Source organism: Molothrus aeneus, chromosome 7 (assembly GCF_037042795.1).
Source record: "Molothrus aeneus isolate 106 chromosome 7, BPBGC_Maene_1.0, whole genome shotgun sequence".
Lineage (NCBI taxonomy): Eukaryota > Metazoa > Chordata > Aves > Passeriformes > Icteridae > Molothrus > Molothrus aeneus.
Genome location: NC_089652.1, coordinates 8,676,915 through 8,700,381, shown reverse-complemented (window position 1 = coordinate 8,700,381; position 23,467 = coordinate 8,676,915). Strand labels below are relative to the sequence as shown.

General features: G+C 41.0%; 1 protein-coding gene across 1 annotated transcript in view; it reads right to left on the bottom strand.

Annotated features, from left to right (window-relative positions):
• The window catches only part of GLS (glutaminase), a 59,726-nt gene extending 42,648 nt beyond the window's left edge, over positions 1-17,078 (bottom strand). Inside the window, exons 1-6 of the mRNA XM_066553077.1 lie at positions 16,696-17,078; positions 8,638-8,734; positions 8,032-8,153; positions 3,121-3,250; positions 2,333-2,412; positions 550-713 (exon numbers count right to left, since the gene is read on the bottom strand). Of these exons, the coding sequence (XP_066409174.1) occupies positions 550-713; positions 2,333-2,412; positions 3,121-3,250; positions 8,032-8,153; positions 8,638-8,734; positions 16,696-17,063 (961 nt within the window). The 5' untranslated portion in view covers positions 17,064-17,078. The remainder of the gene's footprint in view (positions 1-549; positions 714-2,332; positions 2,413-3,120; positions 3,251-8,031; positions 8,154-8,637; positions 8,735-16,695) is intronic.
• Positions 17,079-23,467: the final 6,389 nt, after the last annotated feature.

The following is a 23,467-nucleotide window of genomic DNA, read 5'->3' as shown; positions in this document are numbered from 1 at the left end:
AGGGAAAAAAAATAAACACATTGTTTTGAATCAGTAGCCAAATTCCATTTAGAATAAACTGTGGGAAGATTTCACCTTCTGGAAACTAGTCAGTGCTGCCTTTGGCACCAGCACCTGCTTCTCAGAAGACTGAGAAGTGATATGTTTTTTAAAATCAATTTAACGTCTTTGATTCTTTCACCACCATTTTACAGAAACCTAGATTAAGGAATTCTTGCTACCAACTCAACTAAATAAAAATAAATTTCAAATGCCTGCACTGTTAAAATTCTTTGGGTTTTCCTACAGCTTAGTAACTAGCAAATAGAATAGAAGCAATAAAACATCTTTCACTGGCTTTCTAAATGAGGCAAAAGTGACTAACAAAGACCAAGTCTACCTTGCTGATGGCAAAATATTCTGGGACACTGCCTAGTAATAAGACAAAATATATAAAGAGAATATTTAAGAGGATACAGTAAAATCAAAAAGACTAAAAAACTGTGTACGATTGCCTCATAATTTTCTAAACCTGAGTATTTGCATTATTAAGTATAATGTATCTCTTACCATCTTCATTCAGGAACAATTTGTTGAATCTTAATCCACTGGGCTCTTTACCAACATATCTGTGCACATACTCTGTGCCAAGATCATTGACAGCAATTGCGTATTTCAAAGGCTTCACGCAGGACTGGAGACAAAATGGAACTTTGGTATCACCCACAGAATGCCTGGGAAAACACAGATGAACAGGCTTGAAATTTCCTGCTTGTCAGCTGTGGCAGTAGAGTGTTAAACACTTCATCTATCCTTCAACATACAAGGATTATTAACAAAAACGTCCCCAAAAGCCAAAGCATATTATTACTAGGTCTGATTTTAAAGAACATAACAATGAGATTTAGAAGTTTTAGCAACTGACCCCATAAGCCAAGCATAACAAAGTCAGTTGCTGACTACTGCAGAGGTAACAAAATAAAAACAAGTTCAGAAATGGGTTTGTACCAGAGCAAAATATCACCTCAAACCTCTAGTCTTACACTTATCCTACTCAATTGCAACCCACATATTCAGCGGGGTACAGCTGACCCAGATAGAGCCACTATAGTGATTTATGTCTATATAAACAAAGATAAGATACAGCTTGGTTCTGCCATTTGAGAACAATCATCAAATGGCATATTTACATTTCCTTTAATAATGCCAAAGATATAGCACTTATTACATGCTATCTTTTGGAAAGTTGACTTTCAGCATCTATGTCAGACTGCACCAAAGAGTGACTCATGCAAGCAGCATATGCCACATCTAGAGAGAGCAAAAGGCTTGCAGCAGTCACTTGTCTGATGGCAAAATCAGGAGTGGATTTGCTTCTGTTCTTTGCAGAAAACACTAGAAGGTTTCAGTGAAAATCACAATATCATTCTGGCATTATAACATTACACAACATTAAGCATTACAAAAACTAACATTATAAGAACTTTCATTAGCACATAATATCCAAAACAAAGCAAAATGTCAATTTAAAGTATAAGGTTTTTTACTATTAATAGATTCTAATTCAGACACTTAAACAGGGAGATGAAAAAAATACTTCTGCTCACTTTTACAGCTCCTCCCCTGAGATTACAGAACATATGGCTAATTATAAGCAAACATATGGACCTCAAAAGATCATGGCAAAATGAACTCCAAAATGAACTCCTAGCCACAGTCACCAGAAGCAAGTCTGATGCTCTCAGGAATGCCCCATTCACAAACACAACAGCTAAAAATTGCAGTTTCCAGAACCTGCAGTAGGAGCACAGCAAACTGCAGGTCAGCAGAGCCGATGAGCACCTTGCATTGTGTACTCACAAAGGGAGACACAGAGCTCATGTTACTTCTCAGCTAGATGGTGCAAGGTATCCCTTTACATCTAGGCTCCTAACTGTCTCTGCTACTCTGAGTTACTGACACTGAGAAAAATAAAATCACTCTGCCTAGATCTAAGACCTACATACACCCTTACAGGGGAAAGCTTGATAAACCTGAAAAGCAAAATTGTATTCAGCTCTGTCCAGTTCCCACATCTACATTTTCTTTTTAAAGAACATGAATCTGCATTTTTTCAGTGACACACAGATTATATAACAACGTTACAGTGAAAACATTAAAATGCAGAGAAGGAGCTAACACTTAAGTACATTGTGACCTACACAGAAAGTTATACAGCTTGATACACAGGTACTATTAGACAAAGCTTTTCAACTTCCAAATATTATTGCTACAGAAGCATTGCCTCTATCTTTTCTTCAACTATTCCAAGAACAGAATGTAGAAGTTACAAAATGTAGAAGTTAAAATATACCTCTGTCCATCCACGGTGCAAAGTGACACCCCCCACAAATCGGGGCTGAACTTGGCCAGTTGTGGAATATAGTCAGCAACCTATCACAGTGTGAAATAGAGAGACACACATTACAATATCCAAAATACTTAACTCTACATTAATTAAAATAAATATCAAGGTACAACTGATTTATTCTATAAATTATCACTTGGTATACCTAAAATTTCATTAGAAATTGTTATATTCACTAGATCATTATCAAATAAAACATTTTTCTAAGTAAAATTTTCAGCATATTCAGAGAGGTATCTGTGTTCTGTATAACAGCATGTCCATCATTTTCAAATAATATAAAACTTTTAGTTTGTAACACAGTCTGGGATTTTTCAACTGATTTATTAAAAATAAGCACCAGAATAAATTTCATTTACTAACCAATGTGCAGTACTAACGATTACTTTCATCACACAATCCAGACAGATGTGTAGAGCTGCATAATTTTTCTAGAGCCTAAGTGTAGTCTGATAAATTATTCAGCAGCTTTATAGTTTATGTAATATAAAGAAAGAATAATACTATTTTCATATTCCAACATCAAAATGCTACAAGATTCTTAGAGGCTGTGAACTTTATTTCTAACACAGTTTAAACAGTGCAGGCATAACTGAACTTCAAAACTCTTTCATCAGGTTACCAGTTTAATTTTGCAAAAAATGTTAAGAAAAACCTGTCTACTTAACAAATGATGCATTTGGGTAATACTGAAAATCTAAAGAAGTTTGAAGTTGAATTTACACAGAGATTACCTTTCCTCCAGATTGTTTTTTAGCACTTTCATATAGCTCATCAATATGGGAAGTAAACGACATAAAATCTGGAATGACAAACTTCCTTCTGAAAGCTTGAGTAAGCAACACAATGTTACTCTGCACACACCTGCAAAAAGTTAAAAACATTTATTAGTACTTTGACAATGTAGTGTGAAAAAGCAATTACATGTTATTTAATTAGGACCTTCAGTCCCTTGAAGCTACATGCCCCCAAGAACAAGTCTGTATTACTTTTCCAATTTGCCACTCCATTTTTTTTAAATTAGGTGTAATAGCTTTACTGCATGCACTTTTAATCCTTTCTACTTAAAGCTCTCTTTTGAAGTTTCAACTGTGAAGCTGTACTGCAAGGTATTCTCAATCTGCCTTCAAGTGGCACCCCAGCTTGCAAAAGGGATCTAAAGCACCCAGTTCTTGGGATCAAACTATCTGAAGTTTATCTAACCCAGACCTTGTCTAAAAAAAGTTCTAATAAATCAGACTTGGGAGGTTCAGGGTTGCTTTCTCTCACTTCACCCTTTCACCACTGAGGTGAGAACGCTGCCAACAGACCAAACTGGAATGTGATTCCACTCCTAATAAGAAAAAAACCCTGTGGAAAAAGTTGATAACATCTCCTGCACTAAGCAAAAGTCAATAGTGAGCCGTACTGCACAGTTTCTTCTTTCAAATCTCCAGCATTCAAGGAATCTCTGTTGCCTTTTAGCCCAGAAAACACAGTTACACTATCGGCCACACCCTCTGAACGTCAGCCCATCTGGGACAGCGAAAAAGCCGATGAGGTAAAAAGGAAAAGACTTATCTAGGACAAACAGAAGGAAGGATGAAAACACAAACGGAGACATGCTCAAAGTGGTGTGTCCGTGGGTGAGAGGGGAGAGCAACTGGCAGCCACTATCAAGTCAGTTGAAATACGACCTGATAAAAGGTATTAACAGCCCCATCCTAGGGCAAGGAGGACAAAGGCAGGTTTAACAGCAAACAAACAGTTAACACCTTCACACCGTGCCTTCTGGCACTGTTGACAGAAGCAGACACACAGACACATACTATTAATGCAGGCAAATGGAAAGTTCAGAACATCTAGGAACATGCTACGATTTATCTTCCCTTTGAATCCCCCCTCTTTTTCTAAGCCTGTAAACTCCTCCTACTTCGAGGACTTTATCTTAAATTGAACTGATATCCATTTCAAATGCTGATAAGCACTGCTCTCTGAAAGTGAAAGAGAAACTGTAGTTTCCGATGTACAGTCACCTTACAAACTGCTGGCTGTAACTCGCTGCTTTCTTAGCCTGTGTGAAAATTGCAGTTGACTTGGTTTTGTTGCAATCTCTCATTTTTTCCTGTGTCTTGCAAAAACTGCTGTTTGCTTTTGTTCCCAGCAGCTTCCAATTACAGTCACCTAGTCCAGGTGCAAAACCCCCCTTTTCAAAAGTAATTAATAACACTGATGGCAGCTATGTGTGCAGAAGGACTAACAACATAACATGCCCTAAGTTCAAACTTCAGATGCACTTCTGCATTGTCTGTACTACCTGAGCAGCATTAAGCACTCCTATAAGAAAAAAACAAGTATCTGAAGTTCACCCAAACCTTTCAGAACAATTCAATACAAGGTCTGGAAAACAAGAAGGCACTGTGCACTGAAATACAGTTTTCTTAAGATCACATTATGTTTCTGAAACAACAAGGGCATTTATACACTTAAAATCTACACCAAGCCTATGATGCTCACTTCAGCAGCTCAATCCCTTTAATGTAGGGATTAAAACTCACTACAGAAATGGCTGTGCTGGTGAAGGACATTTACTTTTTGTTACCAATTTTTCCCAGATTCTGCCAAGGTCGTTGTCTGGGTATTTATCCTGGTACTCCTTAACCCAAGCAAATCCTATGAATTCACAAACTAAATTAAATACAAGGGTTCAGGTAATCTAGATGGGCATTCAGAACAATAGGTGAACAGACAAAATAACAGAGTTCTTCCATCTCCCTTTAACAGGACAGTAAACAGGACTGACAGTTTTCAGTCAGGCAGGACATGAGCCAAGACAGCCTCTAAAATTCTGCAGCTGACATCCTCTCCCACCGAAGTAATTAACTAATTATGTTCCAGGTAACCCCCTGGAGACAGCAGGCCTCAGGCTCTGAAGAAGTGGAGCAACAGGAAAAGATCATAGGGAGGAATTTAAGTAAATAATTATACTGATAAATAAAAACCTTTCTACAGTCAAATATTGTGAACAACTTGGCCCTTCTCTCTCACAAAGTTTAATGGTGGTTCAGGATAGGTACCCTAAAAAGTCCTACTTTACATTCTTCCATTTCAACACACTTTACAATCTCAGCCTGAAAAAAAAAACCCAGAACTCTCTTGCCAAATCACAATCCAAGCATTTCTTGCCCCACTTTAAAAAAATGTTATTTCAAACTATAAATTTTTTCCTGATACATTTTGGTTAGGAAGATTAGGCTGCAAGTCTTACAATCAATATTAACTGTCAGTGACTTGTATAACCAACTTTAAAAGCAACAGTTTGAGGGGTTTTGGAAATTGCATCTTTGTTCTTCAGCACAAAGTTAGGATCACTTTATTTCCTTTACCACCTTGTTAGGTTTATCCATTACTTTTCAAGTTCTGACTCAGATTGCTTATTACTGCTTCCCTACACAAAGCAGCCCAAATTTCATCTAACAACAGATGAATTGTTGATCACTATTATTATAACAGAGTACTATTACATTAAATAGTACCAAAAAGGAAAGAAAAAAAATTCTCACAGCAAGCTAACCAGCATGTTGCACTGCTTTCATTAGCAGCCTGGTCTCACCCTGCAAAGACCACATTATGTTACACAAATGCAACATCAACAGCTAATTCACTAATTTATCAACACTCTCTCTGAAATGTGCACCCCAGAAATCTTCATCTTAAGAAATTCTGCAGATGAAAGATTAAAACTCCAAAACTCCAAGTTGTTCTGCCCGTAACATGGAGATTCTTTCTAATGTGGAGAATGCTGTAAAGCCAAAAAACTTCAAAATAATGCAATTTTAGTCGAATTGGAGCCTAATGTTTCGAACCACTAAAAAGGCATACAGAATGACAGACAATACAGGTGCATGAGCTGGTGTATTTTACACTTGAGTGATTTAGTCAAACTTATGCTATCACCACTCCAAATCCCTTAACCTTGATACTTTATTTGATCTGGCAGCTTTGGATTCAAATTCAAGAGGAGAATTACACCCCTGACTTTTATGTTTAAGGAACTGAAGCTTTCAAGTCCTGAGCTAAGTACAGCTGACTAGATACATTATTATATTTCACACCTTAAACACTTGTGGAAGAAAATACAGGGACCCTGTGCAAGCCTCTTCACAACAAATGCAGTGTTCCTACAAGGAACAGGTAACTGAAGTTCAGGGGTTTTTAATTTACAAAAATGGTTACAAAGGAACCTTCTGCTGCTGCAAAGAAAAACTTGTTATGTGAAACAAGATTCACATTCAAAACTCTTCCTACACAGGAAGCAACCATGTAAGCTTTCTACAAATTGTTATAGTAATGACTACTCTCCTGACACAGAGCATCAAATCCCAGAGATGTGACACAGAACGTAAGATAATCCTGCTAATTAGAAATAAATTCTTTTTCAAATGAAGAGCCCTTGCCTAAAACATAATTCCGTTTACTGTGACAAATAAGCCTTTAGTATAAACGTAACAGATAATAGCAAATGAATTTCCTTTCTAATCTATCCATGTACCCAGGAAGGTTTCTGAATCTAACAATTTAAGAGTTCTTACTCTGCTGACAATAATAAAAGTTAAGACCTGGTCTAGAACTTAACACAGGAGTAAAGTTAGTCCATGCTGGACCTTTACAAAGTATCTCACATCTGCTTAAGGAGTTGCCTTGGCTTTTTTGTTGCACACACAGATATTAACTTTTTCTCAATCTACTTCCAAAACTGTTTTTATATATATGGACACACACACACACATATTTATATCTGTGTAAATACACAGTACAGCATAAGCATATACTGTATATACTTTATATACCTATATGTACATAAAATGTATGTATTTTATATATATTATACACTTAGAAAATTGTATGTGCAAATAAGTTTTAGGTATTATGATTTACTCTGCAAATGGAATAAAAATGCAGACAGAAAAACAGTCTAAAAATTTCATTTCAAAATTTAAGAGCCTCAACACTTCCAGTCTTTTGGCACACACAAGCTGTAAGTAGAGGAGCAAAGGAGGGTGCTTGAAATGAACAGAAGACAACCTGAACAGTGCTTATACTTTCAGCTGACTACAGACTTTGCTAAAAATAACCAAACAAAAGCATCACTAAAATACAGCACACAGATCTTTTCCAAAACAGACCAATGTCTGCAATCCTAACCCCTCTCACCTCCACCTATGTTCAAATTCAACATCACTGTTTTCCTCACACTCACTTTTAGAATTGCATACATCCTTCTGAACATCTTGCCACACAGAAGCAGTATCCTGAACTTCAGATTAAAAACTGACAATACAGAGAGACAGCAGTTTTCTGTAATCATTCTAAACACTTCATGCTGCATCAATTAATTTTGTTTGGCACCTGACCAAGAGTTGCAGTATGGGATGAGACACACATGCAAGCAACATTTACACATTAAGCTCTTGTGGACATCACACAGCCTGTCTGCTGCATGAAATCTGAGAACAACTGTTATCAAAAGAGCATCAGGAGGGTGTGTTTGACTCCCTTTCCCAATCGATTTATATAGCTCATGTCTCTCCTTAAGACAGCACTCAGTAACACACAGACAGCACTCATTCAGAATTATACAGTTACATAATTGACAGAAAGTTTACTTTTTAAAAAGGTCTTTGTCCAGCATAACACCATCTGAAGTAGTCTGAAGAGTCAGTCTTAGCATATCCATGCACTCTTTCAATCGAGGATCAGATGTACGTAATCCTGTAGATTTGAGCGCCTATTACAATAAAACAGTAATTACTAAGTGAAAAGATCGCTATTACAATCAAGTTATCTACTGCTCAGCATTTATCACTCTAAGAGATCTGCCACTGCATCATCAACAGAGACATTGTGACACTTGACTGATTCTTTAGCAATTTCCTTTGGCCATTTTGGCTGCATTTTATGTCAAGACGTTAATGTTATTTGAAACCCAGTGGTCCAACTACATTTTACAGAAGCACAAATACTACCGAGCCATGCCACAGGCACAGCTGCTTTCAAGCATACTCTTTTGCACATCAAAGAAGTGAATAATAACATTAATGTACTCATTCTCTTACTTAACTACAGAAACAGCACTGGGGGGGAACAATACATTCCTTCCCACAGATAAACATGTACAACAGAAATTCTTTCTTTGCATTCTTGCATTTAAAATGTTAAAATAACCTTGCAGTAGCTAGCTTTCATACAACACTTTGGAACAGTAAACTTACAGTTATGAATTTATGAACTGGTATTTTTTCTTGTCCTTCTGCAATAGTATAGAAAAGCAGATCTTCTAAGCTGGGAAGGAGACCTTGTTTTATTTTACTGGAAAAGAGAAAAAAAAATCTTAGATTATTTTAGTGCCTATTTTTATTTATACACATTTTTGCATTATTTTCCTGGGAAACATATTTTCACTTCTACCACAAATTTCAAAGAATGTTTTCCTCAGTGAACACAAAGCTTACTTCAAGCAGAAAAAAAAAAGGTAATATTACAAACAGCATACATAGATTTTGCATAGAGTAGCAAACATTCTTAACTGCAACTCAGTCATATTTTTACTGTCATACATTTACCACTAAGATTATATTTAGGTTTTTTTGGGAGCAGATTAATCACATATCCCTCTTTTTGATGTTACCAAGGATAGGTATGTCACTTGCAGAGGATAAATTATTTATAAGATTCCAGGACATATATGCCTGATAATGAAGTTGAAGAGCATACTGACCCAACTGTTCTACAGGCAAGAGAAGGAGAGGATAAATGTGTAATATTTTCTTCAAACAATCCCATTTTCAGGGCTCCACAGAGGAGTCCTAAAGTCCTTATCCTTCTGGAAGCTTATGTAAGCCCCATCAGTTACCATGAAACAAGCAAAGCCATCTGCAGCATAATCGAGCACCTGAAGCAGGAGTGACTCTCATCACACCTACTTAGCTAAGTAAACCCAGGGCAGATGCACCTTTAATGGTCCCTGTGCTTATCAGTGTAAACACACCGCTCTCCAAGGATCCCAGGTGTTACCTATTTCACTCTGCTTCCCCTATGCCTGCAGGTTTTCATTACCTGCATCTCCATTTCATGTGAAATCTGAAGGAAACCTACCAAACTAAGCAGTCAGATTCCTTCTAAGACAGAAAGTTCTAGTACTGACAGCTTTCCCTTCCCTTAGAAGTTTACAGTAAAAATATGTAAATAAAAATAAAATGTAAAAACTATGAAAATATTCCTTGATATTCCAAAGCACCCTGCAGCAGGCAGGAGCCCAAGTCTTTACACTTGCCCTGTAAGCAGTGCCCACTACACTTCCAGACTGAGAGGGGCAGTGACAGCAAAGGGATTCTGATTCTTTGGTCACCTGAAGTGCCCAGGTTTGTTTCCAGACAAAAAAAGCCAATGTTCCAATGTCTGACAAACAAAAATACATAAAACCAAAAGAAAAAATATGTAGATAGTAGCTAAAATGCATAGTATGCAGTCTTACATTATTTTAACCATCAGTTTTAAAGGTTTATCTTATAATTTATTAATATTGGCAATACTTTGTTACTATACAGTAATAGAGAAACTATTGCCTGAAACTAGAATGCTCAGTGGCAATTTATGTATTTTTATACATTTATGCATGTGTTTACAAAAAGTAGGTCCAAATTCTAGTCACTGAAGTTTTCAAGAGATTAGGATTCTTTGAGTAACAGAACTCAGGGTTACAACTGCAAAAATAAAATGCTCCAGCTAAGCACAGACCCTAGATAGGCCAATGCAATCTTACTGACTGACGTTTAATCCTCTCCTCTCCCAATACTTACACAAGTCAGATTTATGATTATTTTTAATAAAAATCTGATTGTACCCAAACTCCCTTATAAATTTAAGACAACCTCTAGATTGTCCTTGCCTCCCTCCTTTCCTCGTAACTAGCTGTGAAAACCAGTAGTAAAAAATATTACCTCTCATTTTCCAATTGAAAACCCTGTACTTACATACTAAGAACAGAAGACAGCTTTGTAAGCCAACAGAACTTTCCTTGTCTTACAGTCTAGATTTTTTTTTAATTTAAATTATGCTGGCTGACTAATGCACAGACAGGCTGGCAATTCAACCAAGACAAACGCTTGCAACTACCTCAAACAAATTACTGAGCAGCCCTTCTGCTAAAGAAAATTCAGGTCTTCCAGGCAGCATGTTTCATTTTCAACCCTTTGGGGACAGTATGTCCAGTTAAGCCAACAGAACCAGAACTACCAACACAGCAACTAAAGCTTTAGGATGTCTGCATCCTAGTTCTGTAGGGAACTAATTTTAAAAGTTATGCTAAGTTACATCATCTACAACCCTAGATATTCATCATTTATACAAAGTATTCAACTGAGCTCCCCAAAACGCTGAGATTTCATGTTTTAAGGAATGTCTCTGCTACACAAGTAGTTCCTGGACTGCTTAAGGTCTGGCAGAGGAAACTTTCCTATTTCACTCTGGCAAAACCAGCCAGCAAACACACTGAGAAATGTTAACTGATAACCTATTTAATTACACATTTCTGAGCAATTACTCAATTTTACAGCTGTTCCAAATATGGAATTTCTATTTGGAAAGATGCGGAAAAATACTTCAGCCAGTTAACCAAGGTTTTACCTGCCTCCTCATAAGATTTTAATCTATTTTAGAGATGTGCACCTTTCACAGCAGAAAATCTCTCAACGTGGTTTTCCTATCTTTCACATCTGCTGTTGTTCAATATTGGGTCACTCAGCCTAATTAAACAATGGAGCTGCACAGAGACCAAAGCAAAGAGGATGACATTCAATATATTTACAGAAAATGGTTCTTGTCAAATAGTCCATCTTTTGGTAAAGTTTATCAGCTAAATAGGGGTGAAAAGGCTTGCTCTGCAGTTTATCAGATCAGTGATGTCAGTAACTGATGTTTGCTTAACCTGAAAGATGTGTTTTGGCACTGTGAACACACTTAGCAAGATAATTCTGTTCCACACATGGTAAAAAGCTGTTTTTCAGGTCAGGGAACTTGCAATTTTCACAGTCAAATTAAGTGGAAATTCCAGTTTGCCTGATTTCATGAATAATGACTTTTGATACTTCTTTACCTTCTTGAAAAAAGAAATAAGCATGAGACTACTGAACAACTAGACTTCTTTGGTAGTATACTAATCTGTGGACTACAATACTGCTGGACTGGTTTTTTAAATACAAAGAAAAGCCAACATAGGAATTACAAGCACAAGGACTTCACAGTCCTTCTTTCAGATCTTCCTATTGTATCAGTACAACATCTACACCAGATTCTGGGAGGGACTTCATTTTAACAAACGCTGAATAAGAGAAGAACAAGATTAAATTTCAAATAATGTGGAAGATTCTTACTCTGTACTTCAGGATAGAACTGCCAAAATGCAGAACAGGATTTACAGAACAACAAATGATATAAAGATACAATATTGCTAATAATAGTTTCAGGCATTATTAACAAATATGACACCAGTCATAAAAATGAGGTTACAATTACTGTCACAAACAATGGTCCCTCAGGGACCACTGAAGATCTTCATCTATGACACCAACAGTGGGATCAAATGAAGCCTCAGCAAGTTTGCCAATGACCCCAAGCTGAGAGGTGCAGGTGACAAGCCTGAGGGATGGGCCAATATCCAGAGGGACCTGGATGCACTCAAGAAGCTGGTCCAGGTGTGAGCCTCATGAAGCTCAGCAAGGTAAAGTGCAGGGTTCCACACCTGGGCCATGATAACTCCTGGAATCAACACATCCCAGGGGAAGAACAGCCCAAGAGCAGCCCTGCTGAGAAGGATTTGTGGGTGCTGGTGGAGGAGCTGGACACGACCCAGGCACGGGCACTGGAGCCAAACATGCCCTGGGCTGCATGCAGAGCAGTGTGGGCAGCAGGTGAAGGAGGGGGTTTTCCCCTTCACTCCACTCTGCTGAGACCCCACACAGAGTACTGCAGTCACCTCTGGGGCCCTCAGCACAGGAATGACACCGGACCATTGGAGCAGGTCCAGAGGAAGCCACCAAGATGGCCAGAGGGATGAGCACCTCACCCTAGGAGGTAAGGCTCAAGGAACTAGGGTTGCTCAGCCTGGAGAAGAGGAGGGTCCTGGGAGACCTCAGTGCAGCCTTTCAGTACCTAGAGTGCTTCTGTAAGAGAGATGGGGACAGGGTTTTTACCGGGGTCTGTTGCAACAGGACAAGGTGTAATGGTTTTCCACTAAAAGAGGGAAGCTTCATCTTAGATATAATGAAGAAATTTTATGGTGAGGGTGGTGAAATGCTGGAACAGGCTGTCCAGACCTGGAAAGAGGTCCCCACCCCTGGAAACATTCAAGATCAGACTGCATGAGGCTCCCAGCAGCCTGATCTGGCTGCTGAAGATGTCCCTGCTTATTGCAGAGGGGTTTGGACTAAATGGTCTCTACCAACCCAAACTATTCTGGGATTCTATGAAAGCTGCAAGTCACAGTCAGTAGCCACTCCACCTAAGACAGTCATCTTGAAGAAGTTGTCACCATACTACAGATGCTGTATATCTTGGTTGTATCTCCCAACACTTGTCAAGTCATTCAGCAACTGCTTTTTGTCCACTCATATAGTGAGACACTGGTCCCAGAACAGAGGCGGGCAGCCAAAAACTACCATTGTTCAACAGCAAACTACATATTTATAAACTTAGATCAAAGATAGACATGTTTAGTGGCTAACAAAGAGCTTCTGGTAAAAAAACAAACTAAACTCTAGTTTCAAAACCTTAGCCTCTACAGAAGTTATCGAAGGTCAAATAAAAGTACACTTCTGTTTCTCGCATCTCTCAGTATTGTATCCACACTCCATGAGAAGTGTCAGCAAAATGAAACACTGCCTGGTTACTTGTTATTCCTCTGTTATCTGGCTTGCAGAAGCAAATTTATTTTGAAAAGTATCTCCAGAATTCATCTCTGCCCTTAAAAAAGAGCACTAACACTCCCTTGTCATTAAAAACAAAACAAAACAAAAACACTTCCTTTAACTGTTTTGTGATATTCTATATACCAATGTCTAGCACTATTGCAATTTAGCTAAAAAAAGTGACCAATTTAGCTTTCAAAAGTTAGGGGCACTCACATTTTTCTTCTCCCTCTCACCTTAATCAAGGCCTTTTTAATTTAGAAATAGCTTCTACTAAGTGTTTCATAAACTGTTTCATCCCTTTATTGGCCAGTACAAGATGAACACTTATACTGAAAGTAAAAACAAATTAAGAACAGTTATACTGAAAGCAGGAGCAAAAGGTATTAAATATTATACATGACTGTAACTGAGGAGTGTCTTAGGCTACTGTGTTTTAATAACTCAGGCATGAGCCTAGATACTATTGTGTTTTAATCCACAATTCCTATTAATTAAATTTACCGGTCTGTGACCACTCTCAGTTCAAGCTCAATTATTTTTCCTGTCCAAAATACATTAAGTTTCAGTTGGATATACAGTGTAAAGGCTGGAGAGCAGGGATAAGGAGGTGGTGGAAGATGTTATGGAAAAAATGCACCAGGGGATCTGGTTATGCAATGGGATACTAGTTATTTCATCAGCCACCAACCTCATAATTTATCCTCACTATGAGGAATTGAACTGTTCTAAATTTCTGTGTAGTCTTTGCACAGAACATTTTAGGCTTTTACTTGCAACTCCTACTCTGTACACAAGGAGTGTTAGGAAAGCAAATAAACAGGAAAACCTTACTGCTGTCTTTTGGCATCATGGGTTATTTCAGTATCCCAGAACCATGACCTTGTAATCAAATAGTAAAAAAATAGTCCCCCCACACGAACTAAAAAAGAAAAAGGCTATTGGCAGTGGAGTCCACAATCCATTTGTCAAACACCACTCAAATGTTAAGACACTATGGATGGCAAAGCACTGGAATCAGCAGAATACAGACTGCACTGACTTAGCCCAGTTGTCAGTGCAGTTCAGACACCTGTCTTTTGAAGAACCTCACTTTTCTTCTCGAGCCTGCACTCTGTCTTAATATAGCCATGACTTCCACGTGGAATGTACCATTTACAAATGCTTGAAGGAAGACTTTCACAGTTCTGCTTCAAGAAAAGTAAGAATGAAAGTATCTAGTAGCCTGACTAATGTGCCAACAGGAATTCCTGCACAACCTGAAACAAAAAGTAAGTTTCTAGCCTTTTCTGTGTTTGTAACTACATGCCAGATGTTTTATAGAATTTCTCCCTGTTCATTTTGCATTAAGATTCAAAGAACAAACATCTGACTTTCAAATACATCCTTTTGTCAAAAGCCAAAAATTATTTCAAGTGTTTAACTGGTTTGTGATTATATAGCTTTACCACACATGTTAGAAATTAAAGAATTTCCCTAATTGATGCTAGCTGTAGGAAGCCACTAACAGCTCAGTTTAAGAAAATGTTACCTCTTCAATAAATCACCTTTGCAATATCCTCAAAAACCCATCACAGCTGGCATGCTGCTTTTTTCCTAAGTTTTTAATGTCAGTACTTCTGCTTGAAAACAGAAGTGTAGTCTTTATAAACCACACCTATTCAACTACATAAAGATATTTTTTTGTTCCAAAACATTATCTAGAGAGCTAGTTCAAAGAGGAGACCTCATATTTGTTGAACAAGGGCATAAATTTAGAAATACTACCCGTTATGATGGTGTATTATATTGCACACAGTTACATAACCTGACAGGCATGCATTTTTTAAGGCATCTGACAGCAGAAGTAACTGGTGATGCCTTTAAAGCAGGCTGTACCCCACTGAACCAGGCTGAGTAGCTGATACATCTGGGGGAAAAGCAGGAAAGAAAAAGGTCACAGCCTCTCTCCCCACCTGCCATATTGAAGTTCATGCTAAAAAAAAAAAACAAACCACAAACCACAGCTCAAAAGTAGAACTACTAACAAGCTAAGGGCTGAAGCCTTCCTGACTGGCTTTGTAGAATCTTCCCCAGACTTCCTCTTAGCATTAGACTAACAGAGACTTTGCTCAGTGTCAAAACAAGGTACTCCTTTCTCGGACCTGTTTCTTCTGTCATTTGCTCTTTTCATCCAGGTAATAAGCATAGCAAAGCCTGAGAAAGCAGCTTGGGTTTAATTTTAATTATGCCATCCCATAATCAGCACACAGGGTGCCTACAGGAATGCCATGGGGTATATTTCAAACATACGCAAAGGAGAAGTCTTCATGGGGCTTGCAGTTAAGCTGTCGAACTTCTTGTAAAAGATTTTCTGAGATTCTAAATGTACCCAGGTTCAACCAGCCAATGTACAGACTATGAAGACAAGGGGTGCTAGGAAATGAATACTCAAGACTTGCATAGTGCTGCAGACTAACAGAGAAGAATGCTCTGTCAAACCATTTACCTCATCATTATACTCAACCTCTGGTATCCACTACCAGGTGCAAAAACTGGAGCTGATACACCTGTCTCCCATGTTTTTCGGGTGGTTTTTTTTTTAAGGAGCACTTCAGTTTCTGAGTAAATAAATAGTAATTTCATAGAAATATAAAGCCTTACCATTCTACTACCTGCACATACCTTTGTCACTAAGGGATAAGTAAGGACCTCGGCACAGGCACACATCCTGCAGCACCTACAAACATCTGTACTCACCACATATGGATCTGTCCCTGGCTGCACTAGATCACAGAACTGTTAGGGCTGGAAGGGCCCTCTGCAGATCACCCAGTCCCCAATGCCCCTGCCAAGGCTGGGTCACCCTAGGGCAGGTTACACAGGGACGCATCCGCGGAGAAGACACTGCTGCGAAACCTCCGAGGCAGCACTACGCACCACGCACACTGCCTTTAATAATTAATGCGAGATGACACAGCTTTCGCTTCTCCTGAAAAATATTTTTAGCCAAGTAGAAGCGCTACCAAAGCCACCCTACCACCTGTGCCGGGCCTCCCCAGGGACGGCACCCCCTCACACAGGCGGGAGGGACGGCCGGAGGTGCCGGGGACGCTGCCCGGGCCGCACGCCGCGGGGAGCGGAGCCCCGAGCGGCGTACACGCCCCCGCCACGCGTGTGCGCCTCCCTCCCGCTCCGAGCCGCCGGCAGCGGGGCCCGCACCGCCCGGGATGGACCGGGCAGCCCCGGGGTCCCCGCACCTGCCGGGCAAGCGCCCGCCCGGCGCGGCCCGGCCCCTTCCGCAGGCACCACGCGTGCGAGTGGGAGGAGGCGCTCACATGGCGCCTCCGCATCATCCCCCGCGCCCGTCGCCCCCTCCACACTCACTTCTCCCCGCCGCCGCCTACGGCCACCTCCTTGCCGCCGCCGCCGTGGTTATTGTTGTGGCCGCTGTCGGCGGGGGGCTCGCCGGGAGTCGGCGACGGCGCCTGCGCCCCCTTCCCCGGCTCCTCCAAGGCTCCCTCCGAGCGGGTGCACAGACCTCGCGCTGACGGCAGCGCCGCCGGGCCGCGGCGAGCGGCGGGCGGGCTAGCGCCGAGAGCGGCGAGCGGCGGCTGGAGGCGCCTGGTCCCGGCGGCGGATGCCGGGGCCGGGGCCGGGGCCGGGGCCGGGGCCGGGGCCCCGCCGCCGGCCGCCCCCGGCGGGCCGAGCAGCAGCAGCTCCCGCAGCAGCGCCGAGCGCCACAGCCGCATCATCCTGCGCCACCGCGCCGACTGCCCGCCGCGCCGCCCGGCCGCGCCTCTCGCACCGCGCCGCGCCCGCCCCCCACTGCGCGCCATTGGCCGAGCTCGCTTAACTGTCAGGCGTACGGCGCGCCCATTGGTCAGCGGGAACGTCACTCAGAGTCATTGCCACGCCCCCGGCGCGGGCCGAGTCTCCCCGCGGGGCCGCTGGTGTCGCGCGCGGCCGGCGAGGCGGGAGCAGCAGCGCCCCAAGCGGGCGGAGCCGGAGCGCTGAGGGGAGCCCCGGGGCGCCACCTCCCTCCCTCATTCCTCTGCTCACTCCTTCCTTCCCTCCATTGCTCTGCGACGTGTAAAGGCGTTGGGAGCGGGCTGGGCTGCGGCGGTGTCGGGTTCAGGTTGCCATGGATATGGCCATTTTTTAAAACTGTATGTTTTTGATTACGAAGTGCACCGCCTCCGCCGTGCCGGCAGGATCACAGAATGCGCTGAGTTGGAAGGGACGCACGAGTCGCATGGAATCCAGCTCCTGGCCCTGCACAGGACACCCCAAGAACCTCACCCTGTGCCTGAGAGCCTTGTCCAAACCCTTCTTGAAATCTTGTCAGGCTGTGACCACATCCCTGAGGAGCCTGTTCTATTGCCCGACCATCCTCGGGGTGAAACACATTCTAATATCCAACCTAAACCTCTGCTGACACAACTGCAGTACTCAGCCCAGAAAGAGAGAAGGATGCACAGGGCCTGTGTCCATCACCCACCAGGCACCCTGGGAAAGGGCTCAGGGAACAGCAGCCCCTTGGAAAAGCCCTCAGAAGGAATGGTTGTTCCCATATATTTTGGGTCAAACTCTTCTGGCAAGGAGCAGAGCTCCTAAGGGGTTTCCACGTACTTTCAATAAAAGGGTAACTGCATAGCCCATTGCCAAAACTTACTCTGGAGGCTGTAAGGCTTGGTCAAATGTCTGAAGTTTTTGGGTTTTGAGAAAAATAAATAAACCAAACACAAACCCACAAAAATCAACCACCTGGCTGCCTAGGGGAACTGGGTGCGGCCATTCTTCATGTCCACATCATCAAACATTCAATCAGAGTGTGGAAATTTTGCTGCTGCTCACCTACAGGTCCCAGTTTGGGAGCCACCGACCCATGGTTGTGAAGTCCAAAAAGCAAAAGTGTAGCAGAGAAGAGTAGCAGAAAATAACTGCAGGGCTTCAGCACAAGGTGTAAATGTCACTCTTTATATACATTTAAGCTTCTGTCACAGCTGTCAGGATATAGCATTTTGGGAGTCACAGATTTTGCAGTTACTTGGTGAAACTTTGCTCACATCACCAACTGCTAAATTTGTCCTGGATGAGTACAAATCTATATTAGCAAATTTTATCCATTATGGGTAACAGTAGAAGACAAGATTTCCTGTCATCCTACTTCCTCAGTAATGCCAACATGCAAACCAGTTTTTTAATTGTCCCTAGTCTTCTCAGTTTAGGAACCTTAATTTTCGGATCAAAAATGTAAATACTTGTGGAGCTGGGAGTTTATTACTGCTAAATTTCCTTGTGAACAATTTCCCCATGCATTGAGGTTTATTTCATCTGCTCTGTTTATTATGCTTGGCAGAGGTGGGGGTGGAAAAGCTGCAATTCTGAGTTAAAATGCTCTTGCTGCACACTTTATTTGAAATGTTTTACTCTAAAGATACTGATATTTTGTTTTCCACCACCCCCCAGATTGAAAGTTTCAGCTGTTTAGGCAAAGTAATTTCCTCTTAAAGACCCCCACAAAACAGAGAAGGTTCTGTTGCCCATTTTTCATGCACTCTGAGATAACTACAAATAGACATGGAGAATAGTCTTGCCTTGTGCTTCCACTTACCCGGCAGCACAAATACCCACAGGAGTTCCCTATGCTAATAAATTGTCACAACAGCCATGAGGGTTTTTAGAGGAAGATATAAAGATAGCTGATAATCTATGCCTATAAAATGAGCCTCCACACACCAATGGTTTTGCTTCCCACTGATCAAGGAAACTTGAAATACCAGTGTGGGATGTGTAATCCTGTGCTGCAGTTACTTCACATACAAAAATGCAAAGTACCTGCATTTCTCATGTACTTCTTACGTTACCTATTATATTTCCTGGAACTAATTTTGGATTTCCATTTGCTAAGTCCTTTCTGGCAAGCCAATACTGCCTCTTTTATCCTGATGCCCAATAATAATATTTCTCATTTTTAAAATTGTATTATGTAAAATACTCTAAAGATAGAAGTCTCTCAAGCACCTTTTCCATTTTTTCTAGAGCCTGCCGTTTTAAGACCAGAGACTGTGAGTGCTGTCTCTTCCAGACTCTGCATTTGGTCACTAATTGAACACACAGTTCTGCAGACACTACAAGATTCAGAATTTTAGTGCCAAGGTGGTTTGTCGGGATGACAGCTGCACTCTTTTCTAAGCCAGCTGTTTAGCCACAACCTGGTGCAAAAACTTGTCTAATTCATCTCTTATACTGTAGGGGGAGAAGAAGTGGAAGAATGAAAAATGTAATGATTTGGATCTTTCCTTTCAGTGCTCTGGTTTCTGTTCAGAACATTTCAGATAAGGTGGTGGGAAGGAAAAGGCTACTACATTCACAAAAATATTTGCCTCTCAAAACAGTACCCCGTGATACTTGACCCTACAGGAACTCTTTAATTTTACTCACTTCCTTTTTTTAAAAAAAAAATTTATTTTGTACACTATTGCCTTATTCCTGTATTTAACCTTTTAGTATTGCCTTCACATTACTACATTAGTCATCTCCTACTGCAGGTACTCTTCATTAAAGCTTTTCTTAAAACTCACTTAAAGAAATTGATCCTTGACTTCTCTCCCTGGAAATTCCCCTGTCTGTGTTTTTAGCTGGTGAGGGCAGAAAATGCAAGTTGCTCTGTGTGTGGGACTACAGCTACACAGCTTGGGAACAATGCAAAATGATAAATATAGTTTCAGATCCAGAAAGTTCAAGGCCAATAGTGACTCATTCACTATTCTGAGAACTTTTGCTGCATAATTCAGGCCATCACTCCTTGCTCCTACTATGACTAAGCCTGAGACATTTCACCCACTGATTCTCTCCCCTCCTCCCACTGGCACAGGTATACCAGAGAGTCTTAATCTAAAGAAAGATTTTTTTTTTTTCAATTTAAAATAAGCCATAAGAAATGTAGTAAAAACAGCATCAAAACCACCACCATTTGCTTGGGAAAGCATTATACATTAAACCTGTTAAACTGACACTGATTTTTGTATTGATCCAGATGTTGGACTGGGCTTTCCCATATCCCAGCAAAACCCCCTTTAGACTTCTCCTTTGAACACAGTGATATTACTTGTCTCTCTGGAAAGAGAAGACACGCCATCTGCTCTGCCATTCTGTGTTTCACACAGTATCCCAAGAGAATCAGAAAATTACAAAATGGTTTCCACACAGAGCAAAGAAATTTGAAATTCCCCATAGCTTTTATTTTGAGTTGGTTACACAACCAGCAGTAACCATAAGCCAATTATTCTCTTTTAATTTCCACAACTATACTTGTTCTTTGGTAAGACAAAAATTATTTGAATTTCAGGCAACAAGGTTCTTCAGGAAAGAAAGAAAAAGAAAGAAAGAGGGAAAGAGAGAAAGAGAGAAAGAAAGAAAGAGAGAAAGAGAGAAAGAGAGAAAGAGAGAAAGAGAGAAAGAGAGAGAGAAAGAGAGAAAGAGAGAAAGAGAGAAAGAGAGAAAGAGAGAAAGAGAGAAAGAGAGAAAAAGAGAAAGAGAGAAAGAGAGAAAGAGAGAGGATCTTTGAAATAGGCATTATTTTTAAAGTATTTCCCTTAAGCTATATTGTAGCAACATATTCCAAGTATAGCTCTCTAAAAATAATCCATATTTCAGAGGTTTTCCTTTCCAAAAGGGGCATAGCAGCATTAATCTCCTAGGAGAAAGGGCTCTGAAAGCAGGTGCAAAGAGGTCTTCCCAGTTCAAGCACATACACTGATAACAGCTTTCAGGAAGGTTAAATCCTCCCATCAGATCAGCAGGGCAGATCTCAGATAAGCAGCAGAAATTAAGGATTATCTTGACTACGACATGAACTGTTTACTTTACTATTTTAAATGGTTATGTTGGCTCCATTTCATTTGTTGCAGGGTAATGCTTTCCAAAAGAGAACTAAGGACCAGAGACAACTATTATCTATTCAAGTATTTCTACACATTCTAGCAGCAGTTCCTAAGAATATTCTTTTCTTTTGTGAGGCTAACTTGCTGCACCTTTGGGGAACATTTTTATATTGATTCAAGGGGAAGGTGCTCAGTCACAAGAAACATTCCCCGTTGGATTGTACAGAGGATACAGAACAGTTTCCTCTGAGCCTAGAAGCATAAGCAGTAAATAGTTACTATTTAATCTTAGAAAATGAATGTTCAAATGTTTGGGCATCATAGCTCAGAAATCCAACAAGGAGGAAAACATTCAAAGGATTTATTTAACTGGAAAGAAATGGTTGAGGGAGTGACCTCAAGTGACAAGCAATAAAAATAAAATCAAAAATGCCCTCCCTGCATAGCGCATTGATGAGTCAATAGTTCAGTTCGTATCACTCACATTCCAGGCAAACAGAGGCAGTGAGGAATTAATTCAAAGGGAAGACTATTTGGAGGATTTTCTGAGAGTGACATGAAAAAAGACTACAAGGGCCTAGGACATTCCTAGCGTGGTTAGCAGACAGCATATGATGTGTTCTAGCATACATAACAAGAGCAAGCAAATCACAGAAGCGGAGTTATTGAGGATGACCTGCAAAGACTGGCACAATTTTTTCCCATTACTCTACTGGTTAACCTGCTTCCTTTCATCTTGGTTGGTGACACAGCACCATCATTCCTCATTCTCATTATCAGTCATAGTGTTTTTCAGATGTAAAATTCTTCACACGTCAGAACATCCACCTTGAGCAGCAAACAGAAAAGCATTCCTTGCTGCATCCAGCACACTGCATGTTATTTGCATTACAATATGCCTAAATCATAGTGTTACATACCCCATGCATTCCACTCACAGTCACTTTTAATGCTTAATTCTGATGACATCTCAAACTGCAGTCTTGATATTAACAGAGGCCAGGGAGCAGGAGCAAATTTGGATCTTCTGTTTGTATTCCCAGTGCTCAAATATCATCCTAGGTGATCTTGTGCAAGCAAAAAGAAACAAGTGACAACATCATCCACCTGCCCCATCATATGCCTGAGATGAGCATGCATGAGGGAGCTCAGGGCAGCCCATGGGCTCATGCCTTGCTGCTCTTGAGAACAGACATGGAAAATTGGTGCTAGCATTTGGCAGAGGTCAGAGCACTTGGGCTGGCCCCAGCTGGCTTGTCATGTACAGAGCTCCACAGCACTGGGCAGTCACTGGCTCACCATTAACACCTTAGTTATTAGGCCCCTAAAGGGCCTTAAGAAAAGATGGGGAGGGACTTTTGACAGAGCCAGGACAAGAGGAATGGCTTCAAACTGACAGAGAACAAGTTTAGATCGGATATTGGGAAGAAATTCTTCATTTGTGAGGCTGATGAGGCCCTGGCACAGGTTGCCCACAGAAGCTGTGGCTACCACATCCCTGAAAGTGTTCAAGGCCAGGCTGGATGGGGCTTGGACCAACCTGGTCTAGTGAAAGATGGCCCTCTCCATGGAAGGGGTTTGGAATGAGGGGTTTTTGAGGTCCCTTCCAACCCAAACCCATTCCATGATCTGCATGCGCCACCTCAGCTCTGAAGTGATGGAGAAGACAGTGTGTGCTGCATCCTCCCCTTGTCCTAAGCTGGTTGCTTTCAGCTCTGAATTTCAGCACATTAAAAAGGCCCTTGGAGAGATGCAAGCTTTCAGGCCAAAGCATAAAACTGCATCCCATTAAATTGTCCCATGAAGGAAAAGCCCTGGTTTTACCCTTTCACAAACACCTGTGGCCACGTAGAAGCTTAAGCTTGACAAAACATCCAGTCTTAAGCAGAGAAACAAAACAAAACAAGGTAAAATGAAGCAAGCAAAACAAGCAGTCAGACTGTAATGGAAACTGTCTCATCATAAGTGGTAGTCAAAATAGTTTAAAAGTCTTCCACTTCCAGAAGGCTCCTCTGGAGTACATAGAAATCACTCTGATTGGGTACAAGGTATAATGCCAGCATCAACACAATCCCACTACCTCTGAAATGGCAAATTAATCAGCAACACCACATGCTTTTTTCTGCCCTGATATTTTTGGCACCCTCTCATTTCTGTTGCTGCACTGAGGGAAGAGGAATGTACACTTCAGGTGATTGAGTCCTCAGCCTTCTTTTGCAACTGCTGTGAGTTGCCAGTCTCCTCCCAAGCTGCAAGAGTGTTTAAGTCTC